The 21,233-nt window shown below is 33.5% G+C and overlaps 2 protein-coding genes across 3 annotated transcripts; one reads left to right on the forward strand and one right to left on the reverse strand.

The window, feature by feature from the left end:
• The first annotated feature begins 14,310 nt into the window (after positions 1–14,310).
• Tif-IA (RNA polymerase I-specific transcription initiation factor RRN3 homolog Tif-IA) lies at positions 14,311–16,909 on the forward strand. The gene is given in 3 exon segments (XM_040710411.2): positions 14,311–14,664; positions 14,892–15,793; positions 15,796–16,909. Coding segments are annotated over 2 exon segments (1,725 nt in total). The 5' UTR covers positions 14,311–14,664; positions 14,892–15,017; the 3' UTR covers positions 16,745–16,909.
• Positions 16,835–21,076, reverse strand: LOC121116172 (AH receptor-interacting protein). 2 transcript variants are annotated; one of them, XM_040710407.2, is made up of 6 exons: positions 20,927–21,076; positions 19,225–19,516; positions 19,001–19,153; positions 18,299–18,513; positions 18,088–18,230; positions 16,835–18,013 (listed from the first exon to the last, which is right to left on the reverse strand). In XM_040710407.2, the coding sequence occupies exons 2-6, from the start codon at positions 19,483–19,485 to the stop codon at positions 17,811–17,813; spliced, it is 975 nt and encodes a 324-aa protein (XP_040566341.1). In that variant the 5' UTR covers positions 19,486–19,516; positions 20,927–21,076; the 3' UTR covers positions 16,835–17,810. The 2 variants fall into 2 exon arrangements, with proteins under 2 accessions (XP_040566341.1, XP_071744133.1); XM_071888032.1 differs by lacking the exon at positions 20,927–21,076 and having other exon boundaries at positions 16,835–17,051; positions 17,810–18,013; positions 19,225–19,596.
• Positions 21,077–21,233: the final 157 nt, after the last annotated feature.

A 21,233-nucleotide genomic window follows, 5' to 3' on the forward strand; every position in this document is an offset into this window, starting at 1 on the left:
CTTTCATGCAAAAATACATTATTTCTCCACAACTTTTTAATGGATTACCTATTTATATTTTTGATAATATTAAAATCCTAGGTAGTATTTTATTCGATACGGAATTATAATATTGCTTAGTAATATTAGGGGTAACCAAAATGTCTTGATAGAAATAGTATAATGGACAATATATATATGTTACAGTAGGGATTGAAATCCAGTAGAATCGTTGATTCTCTTAGTAGATATCATGATCTTAATCTCAAGTACCCCCTGAAGTGTATCCAAGTACCTCAAGGGGTACACGTATCCCATTTGAGAACCACTGTACTAGGAAAATCAACAATTCTATTAGTAAAGATTGCTATCCTATTATCTCCTAGGACAAATTACAATTTTACAGAGGGAGAAAGTACCATTGAATATTTGAAGAGGTTGCGGCCTTTCGAAAATATGACGCCAAGTTATTCATGACATAATCAAACATATAGTATTATGTATTATGACTGGTTATACAATACACCAATAGTAGAAGTGTACATGGCACCTTGAAGTGCACGGTCATCCCTTTGGGACACTTAACACCCCTGTTTAGTTGCAAAGCATATAAAGCCTTATCATACGTTTCTAGACTAATACAGTCGTTGATTTCCTGTGAAGCAATCGGTAGACTCTGGCTTTGCTTCTTCTTCCATCGTAAACAAATAATTTATATCGATGCAATTTGTAATTAAGACTTAATACAAAAACACCTTTATAATTATAATTAATCATTTACATCATATTTGCCTCTTTGTGAACAAAGAGATAAAGCATCCTTTTCACACAAAAATGAAAAAGAAATCGGCAATGAAAGGATCATTTTTGTACAATATTGATATATACAATACCATAGAGAATATGCCTTGGCCTCATATTTCCGAAAACACGCAACCTCTTCAAATATTCAATGCTTCTATCATCTCCCTCAGTAAAATTGTAATCTGCTCTAGGACATATTGCAATGATGATATCTACTAGAAGAATCAACGATTCTACTGGATTTCAATCTCTATTGTGACATATACATATATATATATACACGACAAGGGATTAGCAAGAAATTGTATTCTTGTCCTCTTAGAAACGCATCATAAAGTTGGTAAAATTATGACTTCGTTTATTTATCAAAAATAATTAAGATAAATAGAGATGCTACGTTTGATAATATAGATAATATCTTTTTTCATATATATATATATATAATAACTAGGATTAAGCAATACTATAAGACTTTTAAGATCTGTAAAATCCCTCTTATTTTTTTTATTATATGTAAAATTTCAGTACCCGAAGCCGGTCAGACCTCGTATCTTCTAGCAAATACAAGTTCACTTATACAGTACCCGGGTAGTTCGGATCCGTCTCCAAGACGCGTCCTATCTCTACAGGGGAATTGAATTGAGGAAAAATAGTCCTTGACTAATGTATTTTTTTTTCGGTAAAAACATTCACTTATTTTTAACGAAATTATCTTTTATTTAAAAAAAAAGGGAAAAAACATTTCCTTTTCTTTTTCTTTAACTCTTATTTTTGGGAACTTCCACTAGTTTTTAGTCACGTTGCAATACCTTGGTCAATTTCCTGAAGAGGAGGGAAGTTGCCTTTTTTTGTAAGATATATTACTATTAGTAAGAGACAAAGCATTTCTGAGCAGCGCTCAAGACTTACTCAACAAGAGCGGGAGCATGTTGATTGATTCTAAATACAAATGAGAGGAAGGTACCCTCGCTCGTGAATTCTTGAGTGGACTAATAGGGCATTATACGAAGTTAGACATTGTATAGTCTACATTATGAATATTGGCTAGATTGCATTGAGTGTAAATTAAAACAAAAGTATATGTTTGTAAGAGCAAAGTATGAATTCTCTTGCTTTTAATCATCCCCTTATTTTCAAAATTCTAACGGTTCACTCATAAGTCATAATTCACATGAACCCGAGTCTACGTCAGTAAGAAAAATAACAGAGTGACATCATATGAAAAGCGACATCTTGCAAAAAAATGTTACAACGCCTCACCATTGTATCTCCTCAACCTAACGGTCACGTTTTGTTACTTTGTTCTAGTGCTTTACATGTGACTATCTTTTATTTACGAGTGCTTACAAGAGTGTCAATTGTGTTGACTTCACAAGCAAATGTTGTATTGCTTTGTAATGTGAAGGACTACTACAGAGAATAGTATAGCAGAGAAATACTGTATTAAGTATATTTAATACAAATAATTTTGACACAATTACCATCTCTTATGAAAATTAGTTCACATATCAATAATCACTGATGTAATATTAAAGATTAGACAATAATAATAATTAATATGGAAGTATCCGTTAAATATCACATCATTTCAAACCTATTGAGTCTGACGAGCTGCGGCATCATTAGCACGTATTTATAGGCCGTTACCTCCCCTTCCAATAATTATATATATTTTACGAGAATACTCTTGTAACCAAACTAGAACTGAGCAGTTTGTACTAAGAAAACTACCTCTAATAATTAGAAAAGGAAAAACGGTTTTGCGTGTGCTATTTCTTCTTTTTTGTTCTTTATTTAATAGGTTGTCAAGGTGTCAACATATCCCTTTGAAGTAAGCATTCTCCCCTATCTTTGATGTAAATTGTTTTAAAAATGCATAATAAAATAATTATATACCGGGGGGTCTATTGATTAATAAACACTTACTAATTCAATATTTAATTAAGGCTGAGAGATTGAAACTAATTCATATTTCGATATATTAAAGTATTACCAATTTGTTAGAAGAAAAAAAAAATTGAGCTCTTTAAATAACGTACAAGGCGAGCAAAAGAGGATTTAACGTGATCAACGAATTTCCATTCGCGCACTCCAAGTAGTTGGGCGTCTCCAGGACTACTTTTTACACCGTCAGCAAGTCTGAAACGTTGGTAAGGAAGAAGAGCTCTGTCAAAAAGGCCAAACTGGACCTGGAGGAATCAAAGATAACAGCCCAGTCCCCTCAATTCCATGAGAGCCCATGCAAGAAATCTCGGGCTTTCACACCCGACTGTCCAGAGAGTCGAGCTCTTTCCATCCACAAAAAGTGGATGGAAAGAGCTTTGTGAGGGTGGAGAGTCCACTTTTGAAATCAGTAATGAAAGAAACCCATCTCCTCCGTTGTAAAACTCTTTTAAATTAGTCTTCTAAGTTCTTTTGAGCTCTTTTTTGACACTCTGGGCCTACTACAGCCCTGACCCTAATCAACTTAATGCCACCATTTCCGTGCATGTCGAAGGGAAACCCGTCAGCCAAACACCGAGGTATTCAATGCTCTTGTCAGCCAGGACTGGATTACCATGACAGAGGGCTACATCTGCAGGGGGATCCAGGTCTTCTGCCGCAACCTCGAAGCCATCATTGCCGCTAAGGGCATTAATTATTAAGAGAGCTCAGACACACATCCATTATGCATTAATTTTAAGTTTAGCGTCTAGAATAGTAAAAACGTTTGTTGGGTCTGCTTTTTTTTCTTTTTTATTCAATATTTAATCAGTCATCATGCTGTAAACTTCACCCTTTATGAACTTTCAGAGCGTTCTCGCTTATCTTTTGTCTAAATTGTTTAAAGAATGGATAATTAAATAGATATTTGTGAATTTAAATATAATTATAATATTTTCCCTGTTCTAATGATATTTTAAATGTCGGGGGTTCTCCTAATAATACCAGTAATTCCTTTTATTCCCACGACCAAAAAAAATATTATAACAGGTAGCTGATATTAACAAAAGTCTTTATTCAGTAATACCATATATATCGCTCTCGCCTTTTCCTTGCGCTCTTACATAAATCCCATCTCTAGTTATTCTAAAATGAAAATTTTTGTAGATGGGAATAAAAAATTATTTTTTTAGGATTTCCATTCTAGAAAGACAAGGTCATTCGTGGAAATTATGAAGCAGAGAAAAAAGTTCCAAAAAGCAAGCCCCCCAATAATAAAATCTTGCGGACGCCCCTGAATGGACACTCATTGCCTAAAACATTGTCTCACAAAAACCAATAATACTTTAAAACATTTTCATAGTATTCAGATCACATGATTTATTGAGAGATTTTACATAATATTGTCTATCATTAGGACCTTTTCGATCGTGTCACTCGTAAAAATGGATTCAAGGATTTTTCGCCCTCATATATATCTTATGGCAAAGAATATATCTTCTCACATATCATTTAAGGTTCAAGATGGTTCTTCAATTCAATTTTAATATATATTTAAAATAGAAAACATCAAATAGGAATGTTCTACCTTTTTATAATGAGTTCGAACCAATTTTTTTATTACCGTTGTACTTCTGATGAGAGAAAAGAGGAAGAGGCAATATAAACAAATAAAACAGTATGAGATAAAGTCTTATCACATCCCAAAGAAGTTAACTGATGCTAAGCCTTTCAGGAGGGAAAGAAAATAAGAGAAAGAACGAAACAACCCAACCGAGTCGTGTTTCAAATCCTTTAAGATTGAGGTGCTCTTTATTTAAGCAAGTCATCTAAAAAATCCTTTTTTTAGGCTCGGCCCTATCTATATTCAATTCAGATGAACATAAATCACATTGAAAGACTTTTGTAAGTCCATGAAATGGACATTTTATTAATTATTCAAATATTGATGCAAGGTTACTAATACGTTGTGGAAAAGACATACATATCCGTTGCAAATGCATGTACACAAAATTTCCTGATGCGTAGCTTCCCTCAGGATATGATGTAAATATTATTGTAGTTGAACTACGCATCAGTGTTCCCTACTTGTTATACCCATAATTAAAAAAAAAAGAACAAAAAACGTTTTTTTAGTCTTTCTCAGTAGAAATTAATTATGACTCTCAACTGCTATATTAGATCCTTCTCGCTCTCTCATTCTCAATAAGAACTTTTACGGGGGCATTGTACAATATTTAGAGTTGTATAAAATATGACCGGCCAGTTCCTAAAAATAAAAGAAATCGAATATGAACGTGGTAATCCTGTCAATTTGAAGAATGTTTGGGAGGAGAGTAGCTTAGCTCTCATGTCAGTTCATTAGTTCAGCTGCAAGCAGCTCTTAGAGGAAGGAAATAAACACAAATCCCATTCCGTAAATTGCAAGAACATATAGGATGAAATTACTCCAATATCGATCTTCAACTCTACTCCGAGGCCAACAAGGATTTACACTTATAACTCCCGACCAAATCCCCATTGTTACTCTCCGTCTCTTATGTTTACTTTATAGAGCTTTTTCACGTCATCCTTGTTGATTTCGGCCATTTTGGGAGCTTGAAAAACATAAATACTTGTGTTAAAACTCAGTCCAGCACCGAATTTTTTTCTGTTTCAGTCTTAAGAGATTTTTTCTAGACTGATTCGGACCGATTTTTTTGGTCCAGACCGCAGTCTCAGACCTTGGACCAATTTTTTTTCGGTCTCATTTAATGGAACGATTTTTAAAGTCTCAATTTATGGACCGATTTTTTCATTCTTACCCTATGGATCGATTTTCGTCTGTTTCATATATTATGGGCGATCATTTTTTATTTTTTTTAGATCAATGGTCATTGATTTTTTCAAAAAAATCTCCAAACTACACAATATATACCATTGCTAAGACCTAAGATAATTCATAATTCTCTTAAGACCAGAAGAAGTGGACTTCTATGTTCTCCAAGAGTTAGGACCAAAGGAAGATAGAAGGAATCGAAGGAAAATACTTATAACTTGATCATCCATCTCAAGAAATGTTCAATTTAGAATTCTGTATTCCACGAGAAACGATGGGATTAAAATTCATCTGATCTATGTTGAAACATCGTATGACGTCATTGTACTTGAAAAATGTCATGTTATAAACAATTTATCTGTAAAATCGGTCTAGACCGATGTTTTGGGGTCGAACTACACCGAACTTTTCCTTTTGGACCGATTTAGACCAAACTTTCCTTGGAACCAATCTAGACTGAATTGTTTTATGAGACTGGTCCAGACTGAGCTTTTTTGTTGGACCAAATTAGTTTGGTCCAACAAAAAATATAATGGTGTCAGATCGATCTAGGATTTCCTGACCGAAGCCTAACACTAACAACTACTCTTTTTTCTTTAATATTTAGGAAACTAGGGAACTAATCTACCTTGGAGTAATTGATCCTCAACTAGGGCAAGACATGATACTTAAGTACATTTTGGAAGTCTTTGGATAGAGTGACTGTCTTCCCTGCATTGTAGATGACCTCAAAGACCATGATGGATACTGGATGCTTAGTGTGAATCCCTCTGACCTTCCTTTCGACTCTCGGCAATGTAGTGTTGATCCCTACATTTATAAAGGTTGTCAACTGTGAAGAGCTTCTTGAAGGAAATACACAATGATTTTCCAATTTTGTTCTTGTTAATTCATTTTCCAAACTAGCTGACGGAAACTTGGCGAGAAAACAGTGTTCTACTTGTTTATTTTATCAAACTGAAAAAAGGGTTTGTGGGATATCAAAACTCGCATGAAGGTATTTTTAGTTTATTTCCACTCACCCTTCAGGTTCGTTCACGTAAATCCAGACCACATTTAACTGTATCCTGATAAATAAGAGACGCAATTAGAAGTTTGAAAATTTATTTACAAGTTTCTATAATACAAAAGAAAAAAGACGTTCAATGTGTCTGCTATCTTCGCCAATTATTCGCTCGATACAAGGCCTAAAGTATTTACAGTCCGTCGGGGAGACTTTGTCCCTGTACTTAATAATGGAGTCGATGTTCTCTTGTAAATTGGCAGAGACCTTCCTCTCTAACTCTTTTTGGAAGAAGTGATCCATGGAATTGATATCGGAGGAGTTAAAGGGTCAGGTGTGGGGTGTCAAAATGACACCTTGTCTTCTTTAAACAAGTTTTGGGTATTGCAGGCCTTGTAAGAGGGTCTTGTTTAAACAGGAACTCAACACCATAAGTCTAAGCTTTCGTCCAAGGTATCACTTGGTAAGACAGGAGCTTACAGTACCTGTAGGCAACCAATCTCAAATTTTGGCTCAAAGAAGATGGGGGTATGACGCTTGCCAAAACTTGGTTCAAAAGATGTGGTGTAAATTGGCTCTATCTGTGGCCAACCATCTGCCGTTTTGGATGTTGTGGGGTCTGTCGACAGTAAGTTGTTTCTCATCCGAATAAAAGATGATTTGGTTACCATGGGACTTCAAATCGTGCAGCAATTTTCTACTGTAAGCAGCCCGGGTAGCCTTCATTGTGTCTGTTAAGATATGTCTTTTGTAGAGGCGGTATGGCTTCATCCTCAGATCAGTATTTATGGCCATGGAGACTATTGCACGGCTTATTTGGGCGATTTCTGAGAAGAGCGTTAATTGGAGAACCAGGAGATTACTTCAAGGAACATTTAAGGCCTTCGAGGAATATGAGAATGCATTTTTTATAACTCCGGGACTTTTGGGCTTTTCTCCTATACGTCCCCTCCTTCCAGTCGTTCTAGACGTGCTCTTCAGATATTTGAACATCTTCTTGATATACACTGGGCTGTGTCTCACTCACACCAATTCAATGAGGGTGATCCTCCGGGTCTCCAACATCGTAAATATTTGTTTTGAATTGAAAGTTGCGCAACTAATCTAAAGGTAAGGCTAAACCTCTCACTTTTAAATTGAAATAACCGAGTTATTACTGTTCAGGATGTCGTTAAATTTATGTCCAAATTTACCAGAACGACCCTGTATATTTTATTGATTTTTTTTCCTACAATAATCTGAGTTGTAAAATACAATTTTACGGGTGCTGCTTTGTGATGTTAAGAATCGGAGCCTGTTGAAAACATTGATCTTTAATACTTTTATTTTTACTAGAGCTGTGACGGACAATTATTTTCACTTAATACCATGTTTACTTTTTATCTACTACTAAACATTAAGAAGCTTAAATGACATGTATTCATGGTTGTTCCTACGATGTTATTGACCATAGCTTTTAAATTATAACATATATTATCAGGGTTGTTCGCAGGGAGGGCATGGTCTTTGGATTTTTGTTCGCAAAAAAAAGTTCACAACAAATTAAATTTTTTGGAAAAAAAATTGAAAAATTTGGGATGGGGTTCTACAGTACCTCCTGGCCACCCCCTGTAGACACCCTTGATTTTATATATTCAGTATCCTTTTGTAAAAACAATCCAACTATTGATGGGGTCACCACGCAAACACAAAAATAGTATATGTATTGTGTAGTCAGCTGTCTATTCCCTTGTCTCACTTGGTACATTATGATGGCTATTTCATAATATATATATATATATATATTTTTTTTTTTTGATAAACAAACGAAGTAATTAGTTATAATCAGTATTTTAGCTTTAAAATCAAACCAGGGAGGGGGTCAGCAATAGATTCTGATTATTGGTGGTTAAGGGGTTTCTCCCCCGAGAAAATTTTGAAAATACAATTGATAAAAGTACAGTTTTAAAGAAGAAGTTTCGAGTACTGAATAGAAGGCGCTGTAAAAAAATTCTTCTCAGCATCTTCTCCCATACATATTCAAACTCAATTTGAACGTTCATTTGAACGCAAAAAGTGTGAACGGATCCAGGCCTTGTTTTAACATATCAACTTAAACACAGTCAAATGTATAAATGAGGGGTGTTTACTTATATTAGTTTGTAAATAAAACGGCAGAGAGTGGCTCCGTCTGACAGCAAAATAATACAACTCCCTGAATAATAATATTATTAAGTATAGATGTATGTTACTCACTTAGAGGCAGTAGTCGAGTTCTAAAATTAAACCAAGGGGAGGGTCTGGGATTCTAATTATTGGGGGTTCGGGGTGTTTCTCCCCGGAGAAAATGTTCAAAATACAGTTGATTAATGTGCAATTTTAACGCAATATGTGAATATATATGGCCTATAAATGAATATATATCAATAATGAAAGAACTTTCTATAACGATAACCCTTTATAGGAAATCCACCCTGCCGTGTTATAATCATTAATAATGTATGCATGGTGAGGATGTTTTAAGTTCAAATAGCCTCTTGTAATATACCCTCACAAAGAGACTGCAGGTTTGAAGTCGGTTAGCTGGATGGCATGGCAATCGCATCCTCATCTCGCTCTTTCAACTTATCACCAGCTTGTAGTGTATCGGGGTTTATTCATCTTCCATTATTGTTTTATTGTTAATTTTAGATGTTGAATCTTAGACAAAGTCTAATACAGAATCAACTATTTGGTGTTATAAATATATATATATTGTGCCTTAAATATTGATATGATACCGACGAATCTAAGCCAAAAGACATAGAAAAAGAGATAATGCCTTACAAAATGATAAAATTTATCCCAGTTGACAAAACTCAGTGCTATGGTAGAGGATTATAACTTGCAACTATAGGCATATCTGTATAACGTAAAAAAAATCGACAGCTGCTGATATTCTCTCACCTACTTGGTCTTTTTTTAATGGAAAATGTAAAAAAGCTCGTTTTTATGCAAAAGTCAATTATAAATTAATTAATAACAGCATTACATAATCCATCTATATTTTATATCAACCTTTGTTTTTTAAAGAAGTATATTTATATATTTAAGGACAATTTATTTGTACATAAATTGAATTATTGAAGAATAAAATATCGAAAAAATTTGAAAAACTACACTAACTTATCTTTTTAAATACACATTTTACTAATATACCGTAACGAACTGCGTGCTACATGGACTTTTCTTAGTTTTTTAATTTTTTTCATAATTTTTTATTCCCAATTTTTCATCAATGATATTTTTGTAGAAAAGAAATCAAAAAAAAATTATCCTAATTTTTCTGCTCATAAAATTTTACCTCCATATGAATAATTTTTCAAAAAGTCCCTCTGGTGACGCCCTTGTACGGTGAAGGGTATACCCAAAGATGAAAATCTAGTGTAGAATGGGCATGTTAAAAAAAAATCGAAAATCAATATGGTAACCCTAACAATTTGAAGAATGTTATGAAGGAGAGAAGGAATAATGCTCATGCTATCAGCTACAATCAGCTGTGACAAGAAAGGATGGAGAAAAGGATATAAACAAGGTCATTCACTATAATTAATCATATTTTGATCCCAAATTCTAATCGGAGTCCAACTAGGACCTACAATTATAACTCTGCAACAAATCCTCAGGGTTATACGCCGTCTTTTGAGCACACACGAACGTTAAAACAGGTTTTGAATATAATTTAATATATTTAGGAAAAGATCTTCACTACTCCGGAATTAAATAATAATAACAACTTCTAAGGAAAAGAAAATTCCTTCATTATTACACCAATTACAAAAAAAAACACACCAGATTTACATCATTGTTGGATATACCGTCCCAGTCCTACTTGATATACGAGTCTATATTTTCTTTGGAGGTGACTCCTGTACACCTCACAAACACAAAATTTTGTTGTCAAATCTGAAGGGACTCCTTCTTTTAGCCTCATCAGTCTTTTGAACGTTGATTGGTTGAATTAGAATGAGCTTCTATTCAGCTATGAGCAATTCCCAATTACTTTTGAATTATAATAATTGAATAGTTTTGAGAATTGCCAAACTAATAACTAATTTGTGACTTTTTTTTTTTAAAGAAAGGTTGCGTGATACACGAAAGTTGACGACTGCTGTATAATTTAAATCCGATGACTGTACGTATTACAAAGGCAAAAGTAAAATAACATATAATAATAAATGTTTGCATTGTATTATGTAACACGTCAATTAGCATAAAACCATTATGTTTTTTTAAAGGTATAATTGAGGTAATAATTTATTTGCGCAATAACAGCATATTTTATAAAATTATATGGGATGTACATAAGAACCACATATTGCGATGGAATTCCCACGTAATATTTGTAGTTGATACTATGTATTTCCAATGCAACGATTGGCATTATATCTAGAAATAGTTGTTTTTTGTACCAGTGCGAGGAGAAGGGGGAGAGTCATATATTACAGCTGAATTAAGACCTTTGCTAATATAATCTTCCGATCTAATCATTTTGGATGGAAAAAATGAATTACTACTATAAAATGGAGAACCTTCTACATTTAAAATGGCAAAAGGACAGGTAAAATAGAGCAAGATCACTGCGTTACCTCTCTAAGACAAAAATACTCTATGTATTTTGTTAGTCAACTGTCAATTTCTTCGTCTTACTTGATACGTCATGACTATAGTATATTTATGCCCCGTTTCCAAAAGGACAGGATTACAATTTTTTGATAATTATATATGTAATTCATATTAAAAATTGTGAATAATATGACAACGATAGTCCTATAAGATAAATAGTATTTGGAATGATTGACTTATTCGGCCAAACTACTAGATGATTTCGAGCCTTTTTTCTGTTTCTTTTTGGTGGAAAGGTTGCGTGACACAATAAAAGTAACGACTTGAACTGTTAACACCCCCATGACTTATTAAATAATGAAGAAAAAAGAAGGAAAAGCACACCCATCAACCTTTTTTCTTTTCTAATCGCAATACAATGCACCCGTTGAAATGTTTGCTTTTTACTAGAAAATTTAATATTTGAAATTTCACTTAATTTTTCAAAAAAAATCATATTTTGTTATTTTTAAGAGAAATTAAGAGAAAAATTGAAAAATCTGAATATAGTGTTAATAAATTAGGAATCAGTTGGTACGGAAAAAAAACTTGTTACATAGATTATCTATGGTCACAGTAAAAGTCCATTAAATTCAAAAAGGTCAAGGGAACGCAAAATGTTAATTAAAAATTATTTATTAAACATACATGAGGACACAAATTTGAGCTCTGTACCTTAATATGTTCCAAAGCTATGGCCATTTATGCATTTTTACACCTTTGTACCAAGTTTTTTTTTTTTTTTTTTTCTTACCAATGGATTCCTTATTTAGTAACGCTACATTCAGATTTTTTAATTATTCTCTTAAAGTTATATTCCTGTATTTGGAATCCCAATAACGTAATCGAATATGCTAATAAATTTTCAGTGAGAACTAAAAATCGTTAAAACTAACCTTGTTACTATTAATTTCGAGGAGTTTTTGTAGCATTTATCGGGTTTCGGCCGGCTCTTGCTACAAATTAAGAACAACAATCAAACAATGGAAATTATATCTGCTGCTCACCACTCTGACAAAAAGTTTTTTAATAGACAAATTAATATGTTTTAACGGATAAATGTCAAAGTACGAATGAATATATGATACATTGTATTAAGATATTTTGTCTCTTATTGACAATTCTTCGTATAAATTTGAACGATTGGCTGGGAGCGAGACTATAAACCAAGTGGTGAAATAAAGACCATGTGATCGCATTTGGTCAGGCATAATTGGCGATTACTTTTTTTGTCCGATAACACAAAAATATTCAGGGTAGTTTGTTGTCCCTTCCCGATTTTTCTACTTCTTTTTCCCTAATCAGTGTCTAAGTATTGATTGGTTGAATTATAATTAGCTATTTTTAAGCTGCAACAAACATTAAATCATCGTATAGTAATTGAACATTACTATATAACGAACTATGAATTAATGAATTGTATTAAATGAATTCTTGAACTCACTCTTTTAACTGAGTTATGCGAAATGAAGAAAACAAATTTCATTACGTCATCAAGGAAAATGACGTAGTATCATTAAAAGCGACATCTTGCGTGAAAAGAAGATACTAATAGGTATAAAACCCTTTGTTTTATAGCTTTATATTTATATACTACTAGTGGAGGATGCCGGCGTTGCAAGGCTGAATATGAGGGTCGTTTTGAAAAGTCAAAGCAAAGTCTAAGAGATGGCATTACCCGCGCGTATAGAGGTTATGTTTAGTAGTGATAGGAATTCCGGCTCTTTTTAGATAACCGACTCTTTCGGTTCCCAAACGGCTCTTCAGTTCTTTTTTTTTTGTCTTTTTTAGAAAAAATTCAAAAATTTCGAAGGAACTTTTTGCAAGAAAAGAAATCCTCCCCTCAAAAAGATTTCCTCCTATTTTTACTTCAAATTTCATCCTCCCGAAAAAAATTATAATTAAAAGGCTCATTAGGTTGCTACGTTCGCAAACAACACATCACTAATGTTTAGTTAGTAGCATCACAAGAAGAAAGACCAATTTTCAGCCAGATCCGTCTATTTCTTTCTATTTGGCATTCGTTTGAATCGAGAAAGTGGAGTTCAGCTTTTGGCGCAGATTTTCCCTTGATAACCCATTGTTTAGATTGTTGTTTGGTTTCAGGAGTGAAGTGATGTATCCGTTTTTCATCTACAGAGACTAAAATACGCTTAAAGTCTTGTGGATTCTTCTAGAACAGCTGCAAATTGCCCTTACAACGCCTCACACAATTTCGTTTTTGGTCAATCGTGACCAATCGCGGCACCCATCTTGCGGATAGCTTTGGCATGTCCAAATGTTGATGCTAACAATCTCACGCATCTTCACTCTTTTGTCATCCATCACCATATCTGGATTATATCAATGATTTCTGGAGTAGTAACCTTCACAGGGCGTCCAGAATGTTCAGCGTTACTTTTGCCCATAAGGCCACTTATAAACTGTTCTAATCGAAGGTGCAGAGTACCCCATAATGTTTATCAAGCTTCTTTTTAGTCTCCTAAGGCGTTTTTGTATATATTTATCATAAATTAATGCTTAATCAACACACGAAATTATTTTTCGTCATTTTTTTGTAAATCACTCCACTTACTCGATTCAAACGAATGCCAAACAGAAAGAAATAGACCGATCTGGCTGACGGTTGCTTTGTGTTCTTCCAAGGGATACCACTAACTAAGCGTAATCTTGATCAGGGAGCACTATATACATGGAGAGTGCACTTCTTTTCAGAAAATACATAGGTTGGCATAAACAATCATCTACGCGGCGTTTGATTGGATAAAAGATTATAGTCATAGGAAATAGACAGAAGTCTAAAACTATATATGATATAATGGCTATGTAAGATTTTGATTAAACCTTTATAAATTGGGATTTTTTTAATGATTCAGAAAAGAGATTCTCTTCGGAGCCCTATTGCTCCGCGATGCATCGTTAAGGACCTTTTGAGATCTTACATAAATAATAAATAAACATTATATATGCCGTAAAATATTAAAAGTCCTACAGAACTCTGCCATTATATATAGATCAGGAATCACTGGTTTAGATAGGAACGTAGTTGGACGCGTATTTTGAACGTTCGACGCAGCGCGTACGTACCTTGTATTATTTATGATGAAAGAATATGTTTTATGTATAGCAGTAGTATGAAAAGAAGAATGTGTAAATAAAAACGTGGTTATTTAATGACGTCATAAAGGGAATGAGCTGAGAAGGACTGGAAACAGAATGGAATCAGCTGCTGGCTGTAGTCCTTTTACTTCATTGCCGCTATAAAAGTGAAACAATAACAAACAAATCAATGAAGGAAATCAAGGTTATGGAAGAATAATAAACTCATTCAATTTGAGGACTTGAGTCAACAGCTGCTTCACTTATGTTTCCAGTCATTCTCTCTTGTGTTAGTGAATAAAGGTAATTTAATTTCTCAGTTTTTGTATATGTGTGACTTGTAACGGTGTTAAGGCCAAGAATACGATGCAAAAATGAATAGTTTCGGTCCCGAGTGCAACGAATTAAAGGAAAAGTATGATACTTGCTTCAATTTATGGTTTAGTGAAAAGTTTTTAAAGGGGGATAAAACGGAGGATATGTGCAAACCCCTGTTTCTTCTCTATAGAGACTGTGTTCGAGTAAGTTGAGAACACGAATCATCCACCATGCTCTTTAACCTCGAAATAATATACATATTATAAATATTTCTTCTTTTAATTCACGACTAATGAATTCCTCTTTTTATCCAATCATTTACAGGCTGCTATGAAAAAAGAGTCGATTGATTTAAACGAAGTGGATAAAATCATTCTTGGAACTCCAGACGAGAAAAAACCCCAGGAGACGACAACTAAAGAACAACAATAGACTAAAGTAATAATAAGTATGGATATTTTAGATACAATCATAAAGGAATCCAAAGGAGGGGGCATCCTCCGCTCTCCTCTATCCAAAAACTCCTCTCGTGTTCATTTTGAGGCCCCATCTAACCTTAAAGACATCCTTTCCAAATATTCTAACAGTGAAGAATGTCTTGAAGAAATCCAAGGTCTTATGACACACGCTCAAAATCTTCAAGGAGCAGCTCTCATTACATGGATTGAGGAACTTCAAGAAAGTATTCCCCTTCTTAATAAGAAGTTGGAGGGCTTTGTGAAAGCCCTATTCAAGATATCATGGGTGACTCAAGAGGCCCCTGTGGCAGATGCATTTAAGGTTTTTCTCATTAATTTATTGAGTGCGCATAGCTTTTACATAACGGACATTGTCCAGTCTCTTGTCTCTAATTTCCTTATAAAAAATGATCAAATCAGTCATAACACGCACGAAGTTTTGAAAGTCGTTATATTAACTTGTCCATTGGATGGAAAGAGAGCGCTTCTACAAAGTCTGAGTGATAACATCCCGTATATTATGACTCCTGCGTGTGATACACATACTTCATACTTTGATAATTTACTCAAACTACTTCGATATGCCAAAGATATTCGTCTTGATATTCTACGTCTTATTATCCAAAGAGCAGTAGAGTTGGACGTTCGTTTGCCTAAAATCTCCTTGGAGGAGGAAAATGAAAAGGAAGAAGAACTAAATGGGGAGACTCAATTCGATTTTGATGATTCCGTCTCCACTTTTTTAATCAGAGTGCATCCTCATCTCAAGTAAATCCTATTATTAAAGCTAGAAATAATATGGAACAGTTAATGACCCTATTACTTAACTTTGTGGAAGAGGAGTCCAAGGGAGAGGAGGCAAAGCAGCTCTATCTGGACTTTTTGAGCCTATTCGACTCTTATATTCTTTCTACGTGGGCTACAGAGCATGTTCAGTTTGTTCTATTTTATCTCGTGAGCAAGGATCCTCTCTATGCCCTCAATTTTCTAAGTTGGCTCTGGAAAAAATTCCAGAACCCCAGTACTCATAGCATAGAGCGACAATCTGCAATAGCGTACATTGTCAGTCTCATTGCCCGAGGGAAATTCATTCCTCTCAACACTGCGAAATGTTACCTTGAGAAAATTGTGTCTTGGATACATTTGTATATCAAAAACAGCGAATATGCCAATAAGGACTTTATGTATGCGGATATTAAGACACATGGGCCCTTCTATGCTGCAGTTCAATCCGCATTATACATGTTTGCATTTCGACATGAAGAATTCATGGATAATAAAAAGAATTTAGAATTTCTGAAGAGTCTTAACTTTAACACCATCGTTACCTGCTCCTTGAATCCTCTTAGGGTCTGCCTTCCTCCAGTGGTCAAAAATTTTGCAAGTATTTCTAGAAACTATCAGCTAGCCTATTGTGATACCATCATTCAAAGGAATAATCGTATTAATTTACCCATTGTTGGAAGTCTAAGTGAGAGCAGTTCGAGTGCTAAGCCTCTTCTGTTAGATTCATTTTTCCCCTTTGATCCTTACTCGCTAAAAGACTCGGACTCATTTATCAGTCCACTCTACCGGAAGTATTCCTCTAGTAGCAATGCTGAATCGGTTAGTGATTCTGAGGAAGAAGAAGAGGAGGAAGTAGAAGGGATGGAGATTGGTAGCTTGAAGGAGGTTCCCTCCTTCCATTATGGTACATCTCCAGGATTTAAAATGATATGAGGAGTTTATTTTGAAATTATATCATTATTTGTCAAAATAATATTCACAATGAAGTAGTGGAATCATTTTTTTATAATATTTAGAAAGTTGTGTGTTCAAATGTATTGAGATTTATTTTATTTTGTAAGAATTATAAGGAGAATAAATTAATACTAGATTATCATACTTATTTTTGATCATGACTCACTAACAAATGGTTATACATTAATTAAAATATTATATACATATAATTATATGGCCTATAAAAATCAAGACTCAATATTATTATTAATTATAAATAGGTAAGGTACAATAATTAAATATACATCTATCAATAATGGTACTATTTAAAACAGGAGTGTGCAACCTTTTCCCTTCCAATGGGTCACTAGTCATAATACTACTGTCGGTGCAGAGGAATCTTAATTTTATGTTTAGGTAGGGTTGGATCAAATGGCTTTGTTTAAGTTTACGGTACATAAATCTTCACTTTCAAAAGTAATACAATAGCCAATCTGAAATTCCAGAAAATGAAATGGGAAATATTTGGTAGGACTTTTTGCATAGGCACATTCAATACAATGAATATTTTCCCCCCTATTTAAGTTAGATGGCCCCAAAAAAATCTCTTTTTTGTTACTTGGGTCAAATGGGACTGTTATTCTTTCTTTTTTTAAATGGACTTGTACACTTAAGGATCATCATAAACAAAATCTACTTTAGTATCACAATGATGAAAAGCTATAGTTTATTTTAGTAGTGGATGAAAAAGTGTAGTACATCGCTGAGTCCACCTGATTTTAGTCTTCAATTGAAATTTTCAAGAGTTTATTTATTCCAAATTCATGCTGCCTGGGTGGAATTGATAGCAAAACTTGTAGTGCTAACAACTACAAGCAAACATGATACATTTGAAAAGTGCACCCAATTTCTTGGGACAAGCCTCCAAAAGGAAAAAAAACTAAAACGTTTGATCCAACCCTATCCTATTTACTACGATCGAAAACACTATATTTTAGAAGAAGGGGACACAGGTAACAAACTCTTGATTTAAAACAAATTTAGAGAGATTACAGATATAACAACCTTAAGTAAAGATATTTTTTAACTTTTCCTTATCCTCAAAATCTTTTTCCTTCTCGAGAGACTCAATAAACTTGATTTCTTTGGCGCAGGTTTTGGCGAGTGAGGGATCCAAGATGGAGACTCGTTGAAAGTCTGACTTTGCCTCTATTGGATTCCAGGCTCCAATATGAGCCTTACCCCTTCGAAAGAGAGCTTTTACATTATCTGAAATAAGTAGGGAGTATTAAATACAGGGTCTCTGGCATAATCAGTTTTGTTTCCACTTATTATAACATTACCTGGATCAATCTCGAGTACTTCACTCGTATGCTCGATCACTGCATAATACTCATCGGCTAATAATTTACACTGCGAGTAATTAAGTAAAAGGGGAACTTTTTCTTTCCTTAGCTCATGCCAAGGATCGTCTTGGGGCTTCTCTCTTAAAAGATAATTCAAATAATGCATAAATTATACAGTCAAATGGAATGATTTATGTATAAAAGTTACCGGAGTATCAATTGCTCTAATCTTCCAATGGCTTCTGCATACTGTAAGGCAGCTTCTTTGTATTTTTTTCCCCGAAACAATTCATTTCCTTGCAGTCTTAATTTGGAGAGAGAGTTTCTTTTTTCTTCTGGATTCATTTGCCAATTTTCTTTTTCATATTCGTCAGGAGATTCTGCGCTGATGAGCTCCATTATAAATTCGAGAGAAGCGGGGTCCTGTAAATATGAGATTATTCTAAAAAATTGTATTAGATTGACCAACCCTCATGTTTCCCCTAGGCATATCCTCTTTTTATATGCTGTTTGGGGACTTTTTAAAAATATAAATTCATAGTTTTGTCAAGGTTAAAACATATATTTTCTTTTTAAAAGCAAAAAGGAATCCAATTATTAAGGTTTGACTCAAAAAGTATACTTTTTCTAGGGGAATTGGGTTATTTATTTGTCATATATAAGACCTAAATGATGAATAATAATTATTTTTTACTTAAATATGTTAATTTCATTACATTTGGTTTTATTAGAATAATACTTTATTATAAGAGTACTCGCAAAAGATATGATACCATTTGCAATCAATGGTTAATATTAATGGATTTAATTTATCACTAAAATCGACAATAATCGGACCAAGTGTACTCTTTTTCAAACATGAAAATATGGTCATCCTATTGTATATAGAATTATTAAGTGAGTGACTCACTTTAATGAGCTGATTGAGATCATCGTATCCTAGACCCCCCTCAACAGACATGGTCATCATACTGCATGTGTGCCCTCGGGCCTCTTTCTTCTTATTACCGGGAATGAATGAATCTCGAAGTGTTTTGGCGACTACTGGATAATTGTAAGTGGCCTGAAATTAGAGATCAATGAGTAAGTAGTTATTTCATTTCAATTTCAACATTAATATAAGTTAATATTTACTCTCTTATCCACTGTGAAAGAAGAAATTTCTCCAATCCTCATGGTAGAAAGAGCTGTTTCCCAAATCTCGAGTCTAAACTTTTTCCCTAGAATCAGCTCCATGGGTTTGGACCATTTTCGAGAATCGTCCAGTACTTTTCCATCTAAAGACTTTGTAACAAAGTGAAATGTGATCTTTGTCCCTACTCGCCACTCTACAGGGTCTCTATTGTGACTATGTCCAGCATAGAGGATCTTCTTCTCGCAAAGCTTCTTGGACATACTTCAATACTCTCCAAGATATTCTATAATCCTAATAAGTAATAATTAAATATTATATGGCTTGAAATTTATTTACATTCAATATTTATGGGATGAACGAAAACGTCAGTAAGTGACGTCAGAAGAGGGGAAACGTCAAACAGTGGGCCTACTTATTAATTACTTAAGATATTAATATAGGACGCATAATATAGGTTTAATTACTTATTGTTGTTAATCCTTAATTATAAATGCAAATTCATATAAAAAAGTTACTTTTGATGCTATTAAATGAATGTCATTGTATTAAGAATTAATAAGATTCACTTGTTAAATATAAGCAGGAATCTTCAAACTAACCTAATTAGAATACTTTCAATAAGGTATTCTAATCAAGTAATCAATAACCATACCTTTAAGCTTTTTATCAAAGATACATTCCTTAGAAAAATAATCTTACATTTAAAGTATACCTTTATTATAAAATATAGGTTGTTTGATGATTAACTCTCAATACATCAAAAACGAATCTAACATAAAAGACTCCTAACTCCTAATGACCATAATCATTTGTACACGTAGATTGAAATTCAGTTGGAATATAATGTAAATCAATTTCTTTTTCTCATGGCTAAAAAACTACCAAAACTTAAAATATTTGGTTGGACTTATTTAATTAAAATATATAGATGGAGGGGATGTACTCTGAACTCTGGATATGAGCAGCACTTTGGTTGCTACGTAAATTATTTTTTATCAAAAAAAAACAACTCCATAGCAGTGATCTTCAAATATCAAAAAAAAAAAAAATATCGATATTTCAAAACTACATATTCGACAATTTTACATGGATATTTTTAAAATTAATGTACGGTGTAATAATTTAATTAAAGTGGTTTTTATCCATCTATATTTTATATTAACGTTGCTTTTATACAAGCTAAAAATCTTCAAAACAAATCAAGAAAAGGATACATTCTTCATTATTTTTTACATGTAATAAAATTATAAACCCCAATATTTAATGGGACATATTTCGGTGAAGTACAGGTTTTGTATTCAAATTTGAGGGATGACTTGGGATATTTAAGAATGTTAATTAAAGTTTAAAACCATCTTTTGATTGATGAGACTAAAGTTGACCCAATATTGACTTTCTAATGGAATCTATCAATAATAATTCTTCAATTATGAGGATAGTTCTTCGCTACATTCAAGAGCAATTTGCGGCGTCTTCAAAGTATCAATTATAATAATGAGTTAATCGAAAAATTAGTTGAAAAATATTAATGAAATCCAGCCTCAACTTTGAGAAAAATCATTCAAGGTTGCTTTTGCCTTGATGAGCCACATATCGAATTTAATAATATAGTCCACATAAAAAGCAATAAAATTTACCTTTCAAAATTTATGATACTTTAAGGCGATATAAATAAATATTATCCCATAGAACCGAACTTACTTTTGAACTAATTAATCCCAAGGTAATTATGAATTATAGTAAGCACACTTAATGAGCTCACAAGACAGGTCTCTCCTTGAAGAAGCTATCATTAACTGATAAAAGCGGGGTTGTTCTCACACCTTATAACTCCTAACTCCAAACTTCAGAATCGTGTATTGAACTCTTAACTAACACATGTCATGTAACTGTGAAGAGATAAGATATCCTAACATTAATTTCGATTGGATCATGAAATTGAGTGGAAACCCTAATATATTTAGTATTTAGTTTTTTAGTATTACAGCCCTTAAAATAAAATGAATAG

The sequence above is a fragment of the Lepeophtheirus salmonis genome, chromosome 4 (genome assembly GCF_016086655.4).
Source record: "Lepeophtheirus salmonis chromosome 4, UVic_Lsal_1.4, whole genome shotgun sequence".
NCBI lineage: Eukaryota > Metazoa > Arthropoda > Copepoda > Siphonostomatoida > Caligidae > Lepeophtheirus > Lepeophtheirus salmonis.